General features: G+C 48.9%; 1 protein-coding gene and 1 long non-coding RNA gene across 2 annotated transcripts in view; one reads left to right on the top strand and one right to left on the bottom strand.

Moving 5' to 3' along the window:
• Positions 1-10,827, top strand: part of PAXIP1 (PAX interacting protein 1) — a 48,333-nt gene extending 37,506 nt beyond the window's left edge. Inside the window, exons 14-21 of the mRNA XM_034649903.1 lie at positions 152-222; positions 1,695-1,797; positions 2,677-2,845; positions 8,632-8,732; positions 9,607-9,741; positions 9,832-9,907; positions 9,996-10,056; positions 10,651-10,827. Of these exons, the coding sequence (XP_034505794.1) occupies positions 152-222; positions 1,695-1,797; positions 2,677-2,845; positions 8,632-8,732; positions 9,607-9,741; positions 9,832-9,907; positions 9,996-10,056; positions 10,651-10,666 (732 nt within the window). The 3' untranslated portion in view covers positions 10,667-10,827. The remainder of the gene's footprint in view (positions 1-151; positions 223-1,694; positions 1,798-2,676; positions 2,846-8,631; positions 8,733-9,606; positions 9,742-9,831; positions 9,908-9,995; positions 10,057-10,650) is intronic.
• Positions 10,828-10,910: 83 nt separating this feature from the next.
• The window catches only part of LOC117795404, a 23,542-nt gene continuing 15,776 nt past the window's right edge, over positions 10,911-18,676 (bottom strand). The window contains exons 2-3 of the long non-coding RNA XR_004619397.1: positions 12,835-15,942; positions 10,911-11,998 (exon numbers count right to left, since the gene is read on the bottom strand). This is a non-coding gene — a long non-coding RNA (uncharacterized LOC117795404). The remainder of the gene's footprint in view (positions 11,999-12,834; positions 15,943-18,676) is intronic.

Below are 18,676 nucleotides of genomic sequence, written 5' to 3'. Positions count from 1 at the left end.
GGCGGTGACTTCCTTGTCACTGTTCTGGGCAAATGTTAGTTCCGATGCGGTGGGGAGCATGAATGTTATAGGAGAGGGTTTGTCGGACGTAGATCTCTTGGAAGTGCCTTTATTACTTGTGAGATTGATTAAAGTGATATTTTAATTACAGGGTGTGAGATTACCTCCCAAACTGAAACAGAATGAAGTCACCAACATCCAGCCTTCTTCCAAAAGAGCCAGGTAGGAATGACCCCCTACGTCGGCTGTGGTGGTTTTCATTTACAGGTGTGTTTTACAAACTGGTCACCATTAGGGAAATTTGTGAACATTTTCACAGTAAATAAGATTTGCTTATTGCTTCACAACTTTGTTGTGATTTGTTTCACTGCTGGACATAAAGGTGGATAGATAAGTATTTTTTTATTAAAGATTTTTTTAAGCAAAACCTCAGAACCTCAGAAAAACATAGCTGCTGTGGCAGAGCAGGTGGGAGGCCTGGCTGGGCTGGCCGCGCTGCATCAGCGTGTGTGGGACTGTGCCCTCGGGGCGCGCCCTGTGGCCCAGATGGGCAGGGACCCAGACCCCTTTGGAAGGACCTTTGTGGTGGCACTGGAAAAAAAACCCAGGCACAGGTGGCTAGGGAACTGGTTGGCCAATACGGTCGGTAATGAGTCCTGGCTGTCGTTCAATTAGTAAGGCACAGCACATACAGGATGAACTAGGGAGCTCTCTGCTTCATCCGTGTGTCTGGAAAAGCCGTTCTTTTCAAGCTGGACGTGGTGAACCACAGTTGACCTGCTTGGGCTGTTCTCTGCAGTCACCAGCTTCCCCTCGTCTCTCCCCTGCCCTGCATCCTCCCTGTTCTGCCCCCACATCACAGTCTGTGAGTTATGGAAGTATGCAGTAACATCCTAATTATGTGATTATTTATATATAACACTTTTTGAGATCGTGAGTGGTGTCGGGGCAGGGGGGAGGGCAGAGGGAGAGAGAATCTCAAGCAGACTCCATACCCAGTGCAGAGCCCAGTGCAGGGCTCGATCTCACGGCCCTGAGATCAACACCTGAGCCGAAGTCAAGAATTGCATGCTTGACTGAGCCACCCAGCACCCCTGTGATTATTTTTAAGATGGCCATCAAAATGCCATAAATAAACCTTAAAAAATGATTTTACCTAGACAGTCTCAAAATGTAAGCTAAAAGTGGAATTTGAAAATTTTAAGGATATGTAACAGACTAATTTAAAATGTGTGCTTAAGTCTGATAGCTCGTTTTGAGCCTCTGGTGTAAGACAGGGCAGGGGGGCAAAGGGCCTGCGAGAGGCGGCAGCTCCTGGGACACCCCCCTCAGTGACTGACACGGACCCAGAACAGGCCCGTTAGCAACAGTTATCCTGGCAGAATCAGCAAGATGGGGGAGTCCGGCCAAAGTGTCTGCCCTCTTTTTAAAGCTGTTGAAAACATTCATAATTGGGAGGGGGAGGCTATCGATGGATTACTTTCCTTGGGGGTGCCATGCACAGTCTTTTGGGGGAGACTGTGTAAGAGGTGGGAAAGAAAGGACAGGTACCTCATATTCTCCTTGACGGAAAAAACCCCACACAGTTAAAGCTCCGAACAGTTGTTAAAACTACTAAAATCCCTTGCTTGCTAAAGGATATTTTTATTTAAGTAAACAAAGTCACCTTTGTGTTTTGTGCATTTATTTTGTAGAATCGAAGATATACCCCCTCCCACTAAGAAGTTAACACCAGAATTGACCCCTTTTGTGCTTTTCACTGGGTTTGAGCCTATCCAGGTGCAACAGTATATTAAGGTAAAATTATACTTTCTATAAGGATATTTAGTGCTGTGCTTTTCTATAGAGATTTGCTTTAGGGTAGCAGTTTATTAAAAGAACATTTAATCAGGAATAGGCAAATAGTCTTAATAGCATGTACTTATAAAGTAGTTGTAGTAGTTTTTATACTAACAAGTAGTCATTAAATTGTTAATGATTTTTCACCTTGTTCTGTGTTTTTTATATTTAGTTTTATACACTTGCAGTCTTAGTATGACTGTGGTGATTAGACCAAGAGGCGTTCTCCTAGCCACGTGCACATGAGCAAGCCTGCTCGAAGGCCAGCGTTCTAGAAACCCCCAGCTTCGGGGGTGCGCCTGCCACTCTGTGTCTCCCATTGGAGCCGCAGGTCGCATGGGGAGCTTGGGGGAAGTTGTGTATGTGTGTACTTGGATAGGAAGTTGGGGACACGACCTCAAATACACGTTCTGGAATAACAGCTTCCTGTTGCTGGGGGGTGGGGTGTGGTGAAAAGTTCACCCGTATTATGTTGGATTCCTACATTGAGCTTTTCATTGTTTTTAAGGAAAAGAAACCGTTAAAATGCTATTCTGAGTTTAGTACAGTTTAATTTTTTTACTTTTATAATGAGTGTAGTCACTGAGGTCTTTTTCGTATGTTCACGTCTTCTCAGCCATGTGTCTGCTGGGATTCTTGGAAACCAGAGACTGTAGGTCACTGTTTCACTAACCTGCTTCAGCTACAAGTCTGAGATGTGCTGCCTGGTTCTGTTCTCGGGGACTCATTTGTAGGGATGTGGTGTCCGTGGACGTGATGACGGACGTGTGCGCTGTCTGCGCCGTCCCGGGGCCCACAGAGCCCGCACTCACCTCTGCTCTGTGCTCCTCCCGGCAGAAGCTCTACATTCTCGGGGGCGAGGTCGCCGAGTCCGCGCAGAAGTGCACACACCTCATCGCCAGCAAAGTGACGCGCACGGTGAAGTTCCTGACGGCCATCTCAGTGGTGAAGCACATCGTGACGCCGGAGTGGCTGGAGGAGTGTTTCAAGTGTCAGAAGTTTGTCGGTATGTGCTGGCTTCACTACCTGAGTGTTTCATGCTGAGAGCAGACCTTTTTTTCCCTTGAGTTTGTCCATTTTCATCCCAACAAACATCTAGTTTGCTGTTTTACTCCTGGCAGCTCCCCACTAAATTTATAACTTTCTTCCGTGTCCCAGCGGTTAGGTGACATGTTTGCGTTGTACAGGAAGTAGAAAGGTTTTGGTCACTTGGACAATGTTCGGGGAAGACGAGCTCTCTGCCACTGCTCTGTTGTTTGCTGACCAGTATGTTTTGTTTGGAAAGTGGCTGTAGAATGCCATTCTCACGCACCGTGGTGTCCAGGACTGTCCTGGCCATGGCCCGGTTCTGAATGCAGCTTCCGTCGGAGGGATGGGTGTGTGCCTCCCCTCGCCCACCTCCCGTCGCTCAGAGCACCAAGTGGGAATTCCTTCTAGGTAGTCAGGAGAGGTTTGTTCGCCAGTGTACCCGAGCGTTTTTAGAACCGTACTACACACAGAGTGAACATAAATTCCAAACAATTTCTCCACGAAACTATAGGGCCCACGTTGATTTGCATCTTTGTTAGCGTAAGGAGCGCTAGTGTTGTCCTCCACGTGCGGGCCTTCCCAGCCCACTGTGACCCCCACACGCACATCCTCAGCCCTCACCCCTCACTTGGCCCCTCGTCTGGGCGGAGTGGGAGAAGAGGAGCTTGGCCCCGTGGCAGGCATCCCCACAGTCTGTTTGGTTTCTTGTTTTTGGTCTTTAAGCCCCAGCACAGTGGTGCTAAGACTTAACTCCCTTGTGCTCCCCCCCCACAATCTGCCCTCGTGGCAGTGACAGCAGTTAGGGCACACATGCACACGCACGCACTTGTGTTTCTCTGCCAGCCACGTGCCCTGGGTGCTGTGTCCTCCTTGCTCCTGCTCCTGGAGCAGAAGGGTACCGACCCACCAGACCCTCACAGACCACCCTGGCCCCCCTGGGCCTCGCGCTTTTCTGACCCACGAAATTAGCCGTAGTTGTCCCTGTTGGACAACTGCTTGTTAATGCTAAATTGAAGCATTTCAGATCCATGGTCTTTTCTCGGCCACTGGTGTTTAAACCTAATTCAGTCTTTAGTGTAACACAATTAATAAAAAGCGTATATATTTTTAAGTTCATGTAGTGTAATACACAGATGAGAAAGTATGATCCAGAAAAATAACTTAAGACACTTAGGTTTGTTATAGCAAAGCTAGAACCAGACTTAAAATTCCATGATTCTTAAGGAAAGAATCCTTTATGTGAAGATCAACAATAATGAAAAAATTCTCAACGGTAATAATGTAGCCGATTCCGGTTATTCGCGGTAACCCTGTTCTGCAGAGCAGCCGCAGACCCCAAATTCGTGAACAGGCAGCCGTCGCGGCCAGAGGAAGCTCAGGGCTGGGTTCCTGTGAGGCCCGGTCACATTTTCATCAGCTGACCAGTACCTACCCCGGCAGGCTCTGTAAACCCTTGCAGGATGTGCCTCTGTTGAAAGACGCTACTAATACCTGTTCTTGGCTCCTTCCCCTGGCGACCTGGCCAGCCGAGCCGTAACCGAGCCGTCCTAGCTCACGCTTTGTCCGCACAGCACAGCCTCTTCCCTTGGTGGCCCCGCGGCACCCACCGGGGCCTTGGTGACTACAGACTCACCAACAAAAAGCATGAAAATGTGAACAAATTAACACTAAGTACACGCCAGGAAGGAAACGGCTTCATGGTGAGGGCGCTGCCTTCTGGGATCAGGCACATGGCCGCTCAGGTTTGTCCCCGCGGCGCGCGTCTCTGCAGGTGGCTACAGAAACGCCAGCAGTACTGACTTGGGGTTACAAATACAAAATCCACAAATAATGAGGATAACTGTATTAATGCTTAGAAAATTTTTCAATTGAAATAAATTTTCTTTGTCCTTAAAAGATATTGAAATACAAAACCTAATGATGTAGGCAAAGGAAAAAAGTTGTAGAAACAATTCCCATAAACTTACATGTTAGCTCCCAATTTTGTAGACGAGTTATAAAATTGAGAATGTGACAGTCTTCCTACATTGAATTTGAGTTGCTTAATTTATCAACTTTCCCAGTTTGTGAAACATGATTCTTTGATCTGTTTATAAAGTTGACAGCAATTCCTACTTCACAAAGTTTTGACTGACTGGTTTTCACTGGTGTGGCGTAACTGTCGATCTCTGAGGGTGAGAAGGTGGCTTAGTCGCGTTATAAACATTTAATAGTAAATATTCAGAGATTTCACATTTGATTCCCTAAATATCAGGATCTAAGAGAATTTTTCCAGGTTACAGTAATTGCCTTTTCTGGGTGTCATGTAGTCGGGATCACAACAGTGCATGCCTTTTCAGAGTGGCTTCTCCGTGAGATGCATCTCCGTTTCCTCCCTGTCTTTCCATGGCTTCGTAGCTCGTGTCTTTGTGGCACTGAACCTGGACCACAGTTTGTCTGCTCACCAGCTGAAGGGCATCTTCCCTGCTTCTAAGGTTTGACCATTATGAATACAGCCACTGTCATCATTCTTGTACAGCTTTTGTGTGGCTCTGTTTTCACCTCCTTTGAGTCAGTACCAAGGGGTGTGATTGCTGGATCACATGGTAAAAGTATGTTTAGCTTGGTAAGGAACCACGGAGCCACCTTCCAAGTTAGCCACACCACCCTGCATCCCTGCCGGCAGTGAAGCATGGTTCCCATTGCCCCACATCCTTGCTTGCTTTTGCTGTTGTCCAGGTTTTGCGTTTCCACTATTTTAATAGTTGTGTAGTGGTCATCTTGTTTTTGTTCTAATTTACAGTTCAATAATGACATAGATCACGGACCATCTTTTCATGTGCATATTTGCCACCTCTGTATCTTCTCTGGTGACATGTCCAGATTTTTTGCCCATTTTCTAAATTGGGTTGTTTTCTTATTGTTGAATCTTAAGAGTTCTTTGTACAGTTTGGACAGCAGTCCTGAATCAGTTGGTGTCTTTTCCAACTATTTTCTCCCAGCCTGTGGCTTGTCTTCTCCTTGTGTTGACATTGTTTTCCCAGAACACAACTTTTTAATTTTAATGAAGTCCAGCTTGTGTCTCAGGTCCTCACCATATTCGGGGTCCTCTAGACTTTCTCCTGTGTTCTAGGAGTTTTGTAGTTTTAGACTTAGGTCTGTGATTCATTTTTATTTTTGTGAAGGATGTAGTCTGTGTCTAGGTGCAGTTCTTGCATGTGGACGTCCAGTTGTTGGAAAGATGATCTTTGCTCCATCATCTTGCCTTCTGCTCCTTTGTTAAAGGCCAGTTTATGTTGTGGATGTGGGTCTGTTTCTGGGCTCGCTCTTGCCAGTGCCGCGCGGTCTTGATTCCCGGAACGTCGAGGCGAGCTTGGAGTCGGGCCTTGTTCTTGCCCTTTGGCGTTGAGTCGGCTGCCCTGGGTCTTTCGCCCTCCATATCAGCTTCAGGATCAGTTTTTTGGTATATGCATATCATTTTTTTTTTTTTTAAGATTTTGAGAGAGAGAGAACATGAGCAGGGGCAGGGGCAGAGGGAGAAGCAGATCCCCTGCTGAGTGATGTGGGGCTCGATCCCGGGATCATGACCTGAGCTGAAGAGAGATGCTTAATTGATTGAGCCACCCAGGCACCCCAAATCATTTATTTTTAATACATACTTAAAGATACTTTGGCCAAAAGTTGACACTTTGGGATTATTCTCTAAATTTCTCAAAAAGAATATTGACCTTACTTGGGTGATTTGTAGTAATTAGTGTCTGAATTTTTGCTTTCAGAGTCATTTCTTTCTTTTACCCATCTTTTAACATTTTATTGATTTTTAAATATATTCAGCTTTTGACTTAAAAAAATCTTTTTTACCAAACAGTTGCAGCAAGTATAGTAAAATTGCTTTTTTCTGAACCATCAAAGGGTGTGTTGCCAAAGTGACGCGCCATCCTCCCCGAACACCTTGCCGTGTGTTACCTGCGTGAGGGGCCATTCTGACGCATGGCCACAGTACGACCCTCAGTCCGGTCCATGGCCACGGTCTCATCCGTGGTCGGCTTTGCCTAGCTGTCCCAGAGAGGGTCTGGGTCAGAATCGTGCACAGGGTTGCCACGTCGCCTCAGTGTTCCCTGGTCACTTCAGTTGGTTAGTTGATAGAATGTCCCTCTGTCCGGGTGTGCCTGCTGCTTCCCCGAGTGCACGGCCTCCCTGCTCAGGGCCGGGTCCTTGCCGCGCTTCTGCCGGACTTGTGCTGTTCTGTCGTGTGACTCATGGGTCCCTGCGATCCCTGGGAGCCGGTGATGTCTGCTGGCTGCCTCTGTGCAGTGTGTCATTTGTGGGGAAGTACGCTGAAATTGTGCCAGTACTACTGTTCCTTTGACTCAATATTTCCTTGTATGGACTCCTTTTTTAAATTTTATTCTGTGGGTTGTTACTGTGCTATCCTTGACGTCCAGTGAGAGCCACCCCAGCTGGCTTGACGGTCCCGCAGTCTGTCCCCTTGGTCTTTGAGCACTTCCTGGCCTTTGGCACAAGAAAGTTCTAGGCTCATGTTAGGCTTTTCTGCCTTGCATTGGTTTTTCTTTCTTTGGAGATTTATTTATTTGAAGCAAAAGTGCGAGCAGAGCCGCGTGTGGCACCTCCCAGGCAGTGGGGCTGGCGGGGCGCTGCTGTTCCCCTGGCGTCTCTGTCCGAAGCCCCGGCTGCTGCCTGGGATGCCTCACCAGGTCCCGAGAAGGCACAGCAGCCTCCGTGGTTGCCCTAGAAACGTACATTTCAGATATTTCATGTGCGACTGTACTGCGTGTTCATTTTTTATTTCTCCAATTTCCAGACATTCTTTTTCCACCTAAAACAGCGCAGCAGCTTTGTCTGACTGACCAGCTGATCCTGTATTTTTAGCAGTTGTTAATAACTTGTCTCTTTACTGATCGGATTGCTTCTGCCCAGCGTCAGCTGACTGGGGCTCACGAGCGAAGAATGGTTTTTACGTGGTTAAAGCCTCATTGCTTTATGGAAAGGGTATTTGGCAGAAGCTGTGTGGCCTGCAAGTCCTGATGTGCGTCAGCCCCCACTCCAGACTTGCCTGTGCCGCACTTTTGGGGACCGTGTCATCAGGTTAGAGCTGTGTTACGCTGCCTGGTTGTTATGATGAAATGAGGAAATGCATTTCTGAGCATGAGACATGTAGAAGGAGGTTCAAACATTTTGTGGTCTTTGATGTTTGGTAAACTGGACATCAGCTCTTAAAATGTTACCATGAAAACTCTGAAAAGCAATTCTCCTAAGTCTTCAAGATTTGGTGAAAGTGTTCTTTGTAAGTTGCTATCCACTTTCATATATTTAAAAGGAATCTGTTCGATGTATCCAGTTTAATGGATTATTAGCTCCTAGAGTCTAATGAGATCTGTGGTCCTCACAGATGCGCTGGATGTGATGCTGGTCCTGAGCTGGTCACTCCGGGACTGGGGTTCTCCACCCAGGATCTGTGAACTACCTGAAACAGTGAAACGGTGGCGGGGGTGCAGAGGGTCCCCGGCTCTCAGACCATTTGTTTTCAAGAGCGTATGACCTCAGAAGGTTACGATACGCCGTGGAGAAGGAAGTCTGTCTTTCATCTTGTCTGGCTGTTTTCAGGGGAGAGTGAATGACACAGCATAGCTGAGATTTCAGTATTCAGCGGTTTCCCAGGGAAGTGTGAGCCGCGAGCGACATGCCCCTGACCTGCTGCGGGGAGGCCTCCGGGGTGGATCCCGCGAGTCTGCACTTTTCTGAGTGGGCGGCTCTGTTTTCCAGATGAGCAGAACTACCTCCTCCGAGACGCTGAGGCCGAGGTGCTGTTCTCTTTCAGTCTGGAAGAGTCCCTGAAAAGGGCGCACGCCTCCCCACTCTTCAAGGTAAAGGGTAGTCAGCGTCCCTGCGGATGCCCCCCGTGGCACAGTCGGAGGGGACAGTAACGAGTGGGTGGCACACTCCCGGTGCCGGGAGGCTGGTCTTCCACCGGGGGTGTGTTCCTGGAGGCCTCCGGAGCACTGCTCTTCACAGAGCTGTTGGAGACACGCACGACAGAGCTCCGGGGTGTGGAGAGTGTGTTTATGAATACTCTAATTGGCGAGAGACAATTAGGTTGATTTTTCTGCTTTTCACCAATCTTTGTTACTTCACGTTCTTCTCATTAAGCGCATACTCAGCTGGAGAATACAGATTCTTGGAAAAATATTAAAGACAGAAGATTTTTAATATGTTAGATAAGATACAACAGCTTGTAAAACATTTTTTTGGTATTGATCTGTTTTTACCCTTCTCAGGGAGCCGGCTTAGGAATGAGAATGTTATGACATCTCTTACCTAAAATAGTCCTGAGTTTTCTAAATGTTCTTTTTCTGTGAGGGGTTTAAAACACACTAGCGTTTTGCGGTGCACTTGGGAGCACGGGCGTTAGCCTTCGGGATCGTCTCCTGGTCGGAGTCCAGAGAACGCACAGGTCTCGAAGAGGGGTCATGCCGGTGCTCACTGACCCAACACAGTCCTTCGTGTGTCTTAGGGACAGACGTTCCAGTTACTTTGACTCATCACAGGTCTTACCTGACAGAGGAAAATGCTTAAGTTAGTCAGTTTGACACCCTGGCTTCCTCTAGGCCCACTTCATGCTGGGGGCCTGCAACGTCGTAGAATTACACGTTTGGTCAAACACTGCGGTGGAATTTATGAGAAATTACATGCCCTAAAAATTCAGAGCAGTTAAAAATGTGCACATATTTTTATTTTTAGGCAAAATATTTTTATATCACACCTGGAATCTGCCCAAGTCTCTCAACCATGAAGGCGATCGTGGAGTGTGCAGGAGGACGAGTGCTGTCCAAACAGCCGTCTTTCCGGAAACTCGTGGAGCACAAGCAAAATAAGGTGGATAGAAGGAAGAGAGCAGCTGATTCGTCACTGTGCCAGATGAGATTCCTTGTTCAGTAACCGATAAACTCATTTTCTTTTCCTTAGAGTTTGTCAGAAATAATTTTAATATCCTGTGAAAATGACCTCCACTTATGTCGAGAATATTTTGCCAGAGGAATAGGTGAGGCTCGCTGCTCTCACTGCTGTAGCTCGGAGCGCGCGGACACAGCAGCAGCTCCCTGCCACAACGCTTGTCTTGTTCCTTTCAGATGTGCACAACGCGGAGTTTGTTCTAACTGGCGTGCTTACACAGACACTGGACTATGAGTCATATCCTTTTGGAAAGCAGCTCCCCACGGCTGTCAGAACCGTACGTATATGCGTATGTGCCAGTTAGTGGGAGAAGGCCTGGTGAGTTTTTGCAGACACCGTGCTATAAGCATTTTCTGTATACAGTTTGTAAAGAGTACCTGTAAATGCCTAGTCTGTACTCCTTTTACTTTCAGAAGAACCGCTTTAAAAGTTACGTGGGTCTCCTCTCAGGGGCCTTTTTTCTGTCTAGAGACAGAAGGGAGACAGAGTAGTTTTGCCCCGGGAGGATGGGTCAGAGCCGCAGGGGGGACTTACCAGGGGGCGGGGGGTGCTCCCTCAGTGTCAGCCTGTGCGTAGGCAGCCACGACTGGGGCTCTGACTGCAGAGCAGACTCCCTCGGTGGCTCCGCACAACACGTGCGCCAGGTCCCGCCAGCGCGGAGTCGGGGGCACTCGGGCCTTTGTGAAGCTCCCTGGGATCGGGATGTGCAGCGGGATCGACCGGTTTAAACGGGAAAGAAAAATGCCGTCAGGGTACTCAACTAGCTTTGGCACCCTGTATGGGGTATGTGTGCACATCGTGCTTGAAATGTTTTTTCCTCAACAAGCCTACATATAAATTTAACTGATGGCATCTACACTGCGACTGGAGCCCCGGGATGACGTCTGGCTGCGCCCGCTGTCGCCAAAGCGGGCCGCACTCCCCTTCAGATGCCCGTGTTTTCCAGCTGCTTTAGGAGACAGGCATTTTAAAGCAGGAGAACAAATATAATAAATATATTGCATCTTATTAAGATGTGTAATTTTATTCTGAGGAAACATAAATTATGTTTTGTATTATATGAACTTATGAGCCCACATTAGGTTTTATGATTCATTTGCCAGGTTTTTAAATGTTTTCACGACACTGTTAACAGAACTTCAGCTACAAATGATGTAAATACCTTGCTAAATTATGGATGTTAAAGATTTGAAATGTTTTGTACTTTATTTTTATTTCTTATACTCTTTTCTTTTATATTGATATCTTGGCCACATTTTAAATAAATGTACTTTTGAACTTAGAATTGAGTGATGCTTTATTCTGTATTTTTTGCGTAATTTCAAGACAAAATAGAATTTCTGGAAGGCACCCATCCTCTGCCAGTGTAATAAAAACTCCCAGAGGGACAGCACCCACCGGTCAGAACCTTGGAGACCACGCGCCCTGACGCTTCCCATTGGACCGAGTCGTCGGCCGTCTTCGCAGGTCAGGAGCTGACGTTTACTGCACAGCACGTGTGGCGCGTCCGCATAGTTAAGAGCAGTGCCGTCGCAGACGTTGGGGGCTGCGCTCGCTGTGCTCACCGGGCGTCTTCCTCAAGTGGCTTCCCCAGAAACAGTTGTGACCCACTCGATCATTCCTTAGCTGCACATCCTCTCAGCCAAGTCCTGAATACAGACACAAACACAAATGAACTGAATCCCACGTTAGAGGAATTCTCCGTACTCCTGTGGGGCTTTGATGACAGTCACACACTCAGGACGTTGCTTTTTCGGGCGCCCCTCCCCGCTCTGCTGGGGTTTCTCCAGGTGGAGAGATCACACACTTCACAGGTGCAGCCTCAGGGTCCTCAAGCTCTTCCGCCCCAACCCTCGCCCTTCTGTGGGGTCTCCCGGTGAGCCGCCCCTTACCGAGCGGGCACACCTCAGGCTCACCCCGCGTGACATAGCGTATCGGCTGCCGGAAGTATTTATCTTGCGCTCTTTGAGAGTATGCCCTAAGAGCGATCGTTTCCAGATGTGCTGTATTCCGGCATTTACCTGTTTTAACAAATTGTACCTCAAAATGTGCCTGCTTTGGAGCTAATGATTTTGTCCCTAAGCAGACGGAAGTACTTACCTATAGAACCGACCGTTTCCTCTCACATACCACAGATGGAATTAGTGTTGCCATGAAATACCTTGGGTTCTGCAAAATCCTGCAAAGGAAGAAGAGTTTCACAACTGAGAACACAGTTTTGATTGCAAAGTATTGAGAAGGCTGCCCTACTGCTCGCACCCTTGAAGGAAAGTGACAGCGTGGACGGAAAAGCAGGCCTTCTGCACAGAGCGCCATGATCTGTTCAGTCTTCAGTGGAGACAGGGTGTTTGTTTAACCAACATGCAAGAATGACTGATTTGATTAACCTTTCAATTAATGGGTTGTTTTTTTTTTTTTTCAAAAGCTGCCAAGAAATAATCCTTAAACACTCCAGGAGCTGTCTGCAGCCAACTGGCTTGCCCAGCTGCTGAGCACGGATTTGGTGGCTCTGGGGGAGTTTCGTACGAACATAGAAGAATAGAGATTTCAAGTAAATGCTTCTTACAGAAGTTGATTTAAAAAGTTATTTTCTAAGAAAAGGAAGTCTTCCACTTACTTGTTATTTTGTCTGCTCAAGGTTGTGTAACAGAAATATGACCTACATATGCAATGTAAAAATTCCTAACAGCCACAGTAAAAAAGTTTTTTAAATTTTAAATTTTTATAATTTCATTTAACACCGTGATCTAAAATATTGTTCCCACTACAGGTCAATATTTTACAAAATTATTGCGATAGGGTTTTTTGGTGCGGTTTTTAAAATCCACTGTGTATTTTATTTATACTTAGTGCATATCTCAATTCTGACAAATTTTCATTGGGAATATTTCATCTGTATTTAGATTTCATACCACTTACAGTTTAAATAAAAAGATTTACATGCCCCAGTTATTCGAAGCATGAGTGTTTTCCAGTAACAAAATTAGTGTTAAGATGAGAAGTGCAGCCCCTCACCTGCACGAGTGCATTTCTCCGCGGCGACCAGGCGTTGCTATGTTGGTGGCTGTCTGCACGGGCTGCTGGGACACAGGAGCGCCGGGGGTGGGGGGCTGCACCAGCCGTCCAGGCAGCTCCGGGATCGCGTCTCTGCAGTCGCTGGAGCGCCATTCCCTGCCGCGGACCGGCCGCACACGGCGCGCTTCCCTCTGGGGAGGTCCCGGGTGTCGAGGGGAACGTCCCTGCTCTCATTAGGCAGAGTTGGACGTGTGTAAATCCTGCCACTATCTGGTGACTGAAGAAAGACGCGGTTGAGCGGTACTGGCCGCACGAGCGAACGAGGCTGCCAGAGACTTCTACAGGCAGGAGGCAAAAAAGCTTCTCTAACCCAAATGCTCGCACTCCCAGGAAGCCCTCCCAGATCCCTGATGTTTGTTGAATCAAAAAGTCAGTGTGAAATAAGGTCTGCATTCACAGGAAGCTGGCTGGCTCTGCGCACCCGTCAGGGACGGTCAGCGCTCCTGTCTGCACGTCAATGCCTCGGCCACCGCGCATCCCACAGGCCCCCCATCCCGGTTCTCGACAAGCACCATGGCAAAGGGCTGCCTCCTGACGTGCCGTGGCCGAGACGCCCTCCCCAAGTGCCCCTCTGCCTTCCTGCCTGTCTGCCCCTCTCCTCGCCCCGGCGACTCAGCTACATGAATGGTCATGTCTGTGCAGCCCTGTTACCGTCGGGCTCCTTCCCTCGCAAACCTGATGAGGTCTCCAAGATGCCTGCTTGCCTCCAGTCTCCTCCCCTTGGCGCTGCCCTCTGTACCTTTGTCACACTCCTAAGAGAAAGTACCTGAGTTGTCATGTTTGAAGTCTTAAAGCTGAGTGACGTCCTCACGCAGGTCCTCCTTCCCAGGAGCCACACAAAATTACTTCCTGTTCCTCGTGTCACACTATCCTCCCGCTCCTGTCTGGCAACCTTCCCTGCTCACTAAGACCTGTAAAGCCTTTCCTGGTTCTTCAGGTTTTTCCATTGCTTTAGCCTCAAGCAACCAAGAAAAAAATGTGAATTGGATCACATCAAAATTAAAAACCTTTTATGTATCAGAAGACACAACCAACAATGAAAAGGCAGCCCCCTGAATGAGAGAATAATATTTGCACATCCTATACCTGATGAGCTAATATCCAAAGTACATGAAGAACTACAATTGTTCACAACAAACAACCTGATTTCAAAGTGGGCAAAGGACCTGAATAGATGTTTCTCCAAAGAAGATACACGCCTGGCCAGTAAGCGCCTGAAGAGAGGCTCCACTCACTCATCAGGGCAGTGCAGACAGAACCACAGGGAGGTACCCTCGCGCCCATCGGGATGGCTACTACCCAACAAAAGAAAAAACAAGCACGTGGAGAAGTTGGAACCCTCATGCACTGCTGGTGGGAATGCAGACTGGTGCAGCCACTCCGGAGAACAGTGCAGAAGTTTCTCAAAGCTCAAAAACACACCCACCTATGACCCAGGAATTCCACTTCCGGGTATATCCCCCCCAAAGAATTGAAAGCAGGGTCTTCGTGAGACATGGACACGCCCACATTCACAAGCGTGAGCTGGGAGGTGGTGGGCACGGGGGCGGGAAGAGGGGAGCAGGAGTGAGTGTGTAATGGGGATAGAGTCTCAGTCGGGGATGATGAAAAGTTCTGGAGATGGTGGTGGTGATGGTCGCACAACACTGCACAAGCGCTCAGTGCCCCTTCACTGTCCGCTACTAAATGACTAATGTGGCAAATATTACGGGTTTTACCACAATTTTTAAAAATGCAGGAGGAAATGAAGAGCACCAGGGAAGCCAGTGAGGAGTGAAGGCAGAAGACCCTCCCGCGGGTCCACCCGCTGGTCTCCCAGAGGCCGCCTCTGAACACTTGGAGCGAGTGGTCAGAACGCCAGATCCACATGGAGAGTTACCCATAAGCCTGCGGATCAGTGTGTGGGCGTGTGTGTTCACCTGCACGTTTTCCTGTGGCTTCCATCACATCTGAAAAAGGATCCTGACACAGGAAAGATTACAGATTGTGTTAAAAACAAGACCAAACAAAAACCAGTGGCTGGCTGGTTCCAGAATGACAGAATCAGGGTCCACGCGTAGCTGCCTCCAGGAAAGCAATGAGAATAGACGTAAAGGGTCAAAACAGCTTTTTCAGACCATGGAACACTGGGCCGTTGTGCCCATCGAGCCATGTCGGGTTTTGGTGTCAGCCTTCAAAGCTCCAGGGCTTCTAGGTGAGGCCGTCCGTATCATTTTGGCCAGGGTGACCTAGGAGGTCTTCACCTAGGGGAAAGCGTGGGCTGGGCAGGCTGGGGGAGGGGCCGTCTCTGTTACTCACCCCAGTCCGCCAGACCACAAAAGGAAGCCCCGCCTGGAGTGGCACAGGTGCAGGGACCCGGAGTGAAGCAGGTCAGGATGCCCAAGGCTGGAAAAGCCGTCCCACTCATACGTGGGTTTAGGAGTGTGGCCGGTGCGCTGCAAAGCCCCCGGGTTAGTGTGCTGGAGCAGTCCCTGCTGCGGGTTTTGTTCTCAGACGTTCCAAGGGAGTGGTGGTGGTCTGCAGCCCCAGCTCCACCGGCTCCAGGAGGGGAGGAGACGGGTTCCGGAGTCCAGGGCGGTGTTTTCTCCGCTGAGCGAGAAGGCAAAGAAATGCTGCCCGTGGGAAGGTTACCGTTAAGCCGGCCGTCCTGAGCCGGCCCAGCCGGGAGGGGGAATTCGGAGAAAACGCGAGCCACCGCTCCACCGTGAGCTCCTGGAAGTTGGGGGGGATAGAGGTCCTGCATGTCTGCGCCCTTGGATGTTCTATAACCTTCATGAAGGCTCCCGGACCCACCGTGAGAACCACGGGCAGTGCTGCCCTGGCGCCGGCAGACACGGGGCCCTCCGGAGATGGCAGGTGTACCCGCTGGGTTACATCTTGTGCGTGCCCGCCAGGACTTTGGACCTAAACTCCAGTCATGAGTGGCGCCTCACCCCGACTCCAGACGGACGTGGCCATGTGCCTGATGATGCAGAGCGTGCTGCCCGGCCTCAGTCCCCACGGGGGCAACGTGGCAGCTTCCCGCCATGTGCGCCAGGATACCGGCTGCTGGAGATACCGAGGGGCACATTTATGTTGGGACGGATTTGCAGCTGTTAAGATTTTGTTCTAAAACTGTGCACTTCCTTCTGCAAACTTTCCCAAGGAATTTTTTAAAAATTTTTTCAGATGGGATTCTATCTATTCAGCATCTGACACCAGAGAGCCAAGTTTCTAGAATGGAGCAAGCGACACCGGCCCCAAGCCTGTCTTTTGAACAATCCCAGTTGCCCTGATTCTTTCTCAGTCAGGATTTATCATCTGTAAACTTTGTTTTGCAAGTGCACGTACAATACTTGGTTTTTATTTCTATTTATTCCTATTTTCAGATTTTCCCTGATACAGAAATTACGTAGGATCGCTGTTCATCATCGTCTCCTTGCATCATGAGGCAGTAGAATGAAGAGGATCCCAGTTTTGGATTATGTGCGATGCTTTCATAAAATAAAGGAAAATTTCAACTTCTCGTTTGCGGGCCCTGCTCCTGGGCTCCCAGGGAAGCTATACTTTAACACTTACCGGGGTCAAAATGACTCAGCAAAACCTCAGAGCATGGGCTGTATTTCTGTCCCATGCACACATCGTACATCTGCTTTGTTAAAATAAATAACCAAAAAGAAGCATTCCAAACATAAAGGAAAAAACCCTCTCTAGTTCCCATAAGATTAAAGTCATACAGCCTTACACATACTAGAAACATAAGTCTGTGACTTTCTGGAATGCCCTTCTTCAGGATGACTTGTAACTCTAGGTTAAAAACAAAAACAAAAAATACAGTGTGCTGCACCACATGTTCCTTCCCCAGAGCACCCTTCTTTGGGAAGGCTGTGTCCCAGGCAGCTGTCCTAACTGGGGCTCGAATAAGACTCTTCCTTTTTAAAAATTTAAAAAAGGTTTGTTCTTTCTGCCTCAACATTTCTTGGCATGATTGGCAGGATATCAGAGCCCCTCACCTGAGAACCCTGGGGGTCATCTGGAACTCAGTACCAGCACAGGACCTTGGTACCCCTGCAACTTCTCCTGACATCCAACCTCCTCGCTTTGAATTGACAGTCCTTTTAGTCAAGCTGTTGAGGGTTCCCAGTAACGTCCTCTTGGTGGGAATCACCTATAGGACTTAGTTGTTTTAATTGGGCATTATAATAATTGATGTTATTAATATAAGGCTGGAATAAATTTTCCGCCTAAAAATAGGGGAGCCTGAAGCATTCAGCTTCAAAGAGCAGGGACACGTGCTCCTTCTGGCCAAATGGTGCTTTCAGGTGACTGAAATCCTAAAGGAAGTGTCCGAGGATATTCCCCGGACTGTGGTGCTTGCACAGGAATTGCCCATCTCACGTGGTAATTAGCGATTGGCTCGTCCCCGGTGCACATGTAAAGATGGACCCATCCAGGGCTCNACATGTAAAGATGGACCACCCAGGGCTCCAAGCCCCCTTGATGGTCCTAGAGCTCGCAGGGAGAAACCGAGACACGTGGGAGAGCGTATCAGAGCCCTTTGGAAGTGACACAAGCAGCACCCTCTGGATCCGTCACACTTAACAGCCTTAGATCTTATTCAAGCCTTATTCTAAAAATAAAAGCGAAACTAGAAGGAATGGGGCACCATGCTTCAAAAGCTGAAGAGCTCCCGGAAAACCAACCACGACCTACAGGAACTCTGGCAGGCTCTACGCACGGCACTGGCGAGCCTCTGCCTGCAGGGCCTTGCTTAAATGGGGAACCCAGCTAAGGGTAACCTGAGTCTCAGACGCCCAGATGGGGCTCTTTGACGGGTTGGAGTTATTTTTCTTGAGTACACAATTAGAAAGCCAGCAGTAAGACTACACAGCCAGAAACTACGAAGCCGTTTGTTCTGATCAGTGAAGCCCCCAGCTTTGGGGGAGGAACCAGCAGCGTTCACAGAGGCACCCTGGGCTGCAGCTTTGGGTATCTTTGGACAAAACTGGCTGTGTTCCGATCAGAAAATGGATCCGGGGGATTGGAGAAAAGATGGCGGAGGAGTAGGGGACCCCTTTCTCAGCCGGTCCCCTGAGTCGAGCTGGATAGGTACCAGACCATCCTGAACACCCACGGAATCAGCCTGAGACGCAGGAAGATGCATCTGGATCTCTACAAATGAACATCTCCAGCACTGAGTATTGAGGTACGAAGCGGGGAGCCGTGAATCCACGCACAGATATCAGAAGATAAACAGAAGGGGGAGGGAGCCACCACGTTCAGGCGCCGGGAAGCAGTAGCACCTGCACGGGGAGCAGGCGACTCGCGGACAGCACCCGCGAGAGAGCAGACTGAGACCGTGAGCAGGGAGCGCGCGAGACCAGACTGAAACGGAGCTCTGGTGCGCTCACTGGAACTGGACTGATATCAGGAGCTTGGGAGTGCGCACAAGACCAGACTGAAAAACGACGCTCCAGAGCACGTGTGAACCACACTGAAACGGGGAGTTCTGGAGTGCGCAGGAACCAGAGGCAGCTGGCGGTGTTAGAAGCACAAAGGACAGAGACGAGCCAGCCCTGGAAGTGAGGGCTGGGACAACGGGTGTGGGGCGCACATCCCAGGATGCTGCGGGGTTTTTAGCAGCACCGACAGAAACAGAGTTAAAGTGGCCAGGAGAGCTCAGTGGAGAGCGGACTGTGATCTCTCTGTTCTGAGACAGAGGCTGGGATACGGCCACTGCTGCTCTGACTCTCAGAAGAGTCACAGAAAACCACCAGGGAAAGCCACCAGAGAACAAAAGCCC

This window comes from Ailuropoda melanoleuca, chromosome 1 (genome assembly GCF_002007445.2).
Source record: "Ailuropoda melanoleuca isolate Jingjing chromosome 1, ASM200744v2, whole genome shotgun sequence".
NCBI lineage: Eukaryota > Metazoa > Chordata > Mammalia > Carnivora > Ursidae > Ailuropoda > Ailuropoda melanoleuca.
Note: the sequence above shows the minus strand (reverse complement) of the source record. Positions and strands in the feature narration are given on the sequence as shown.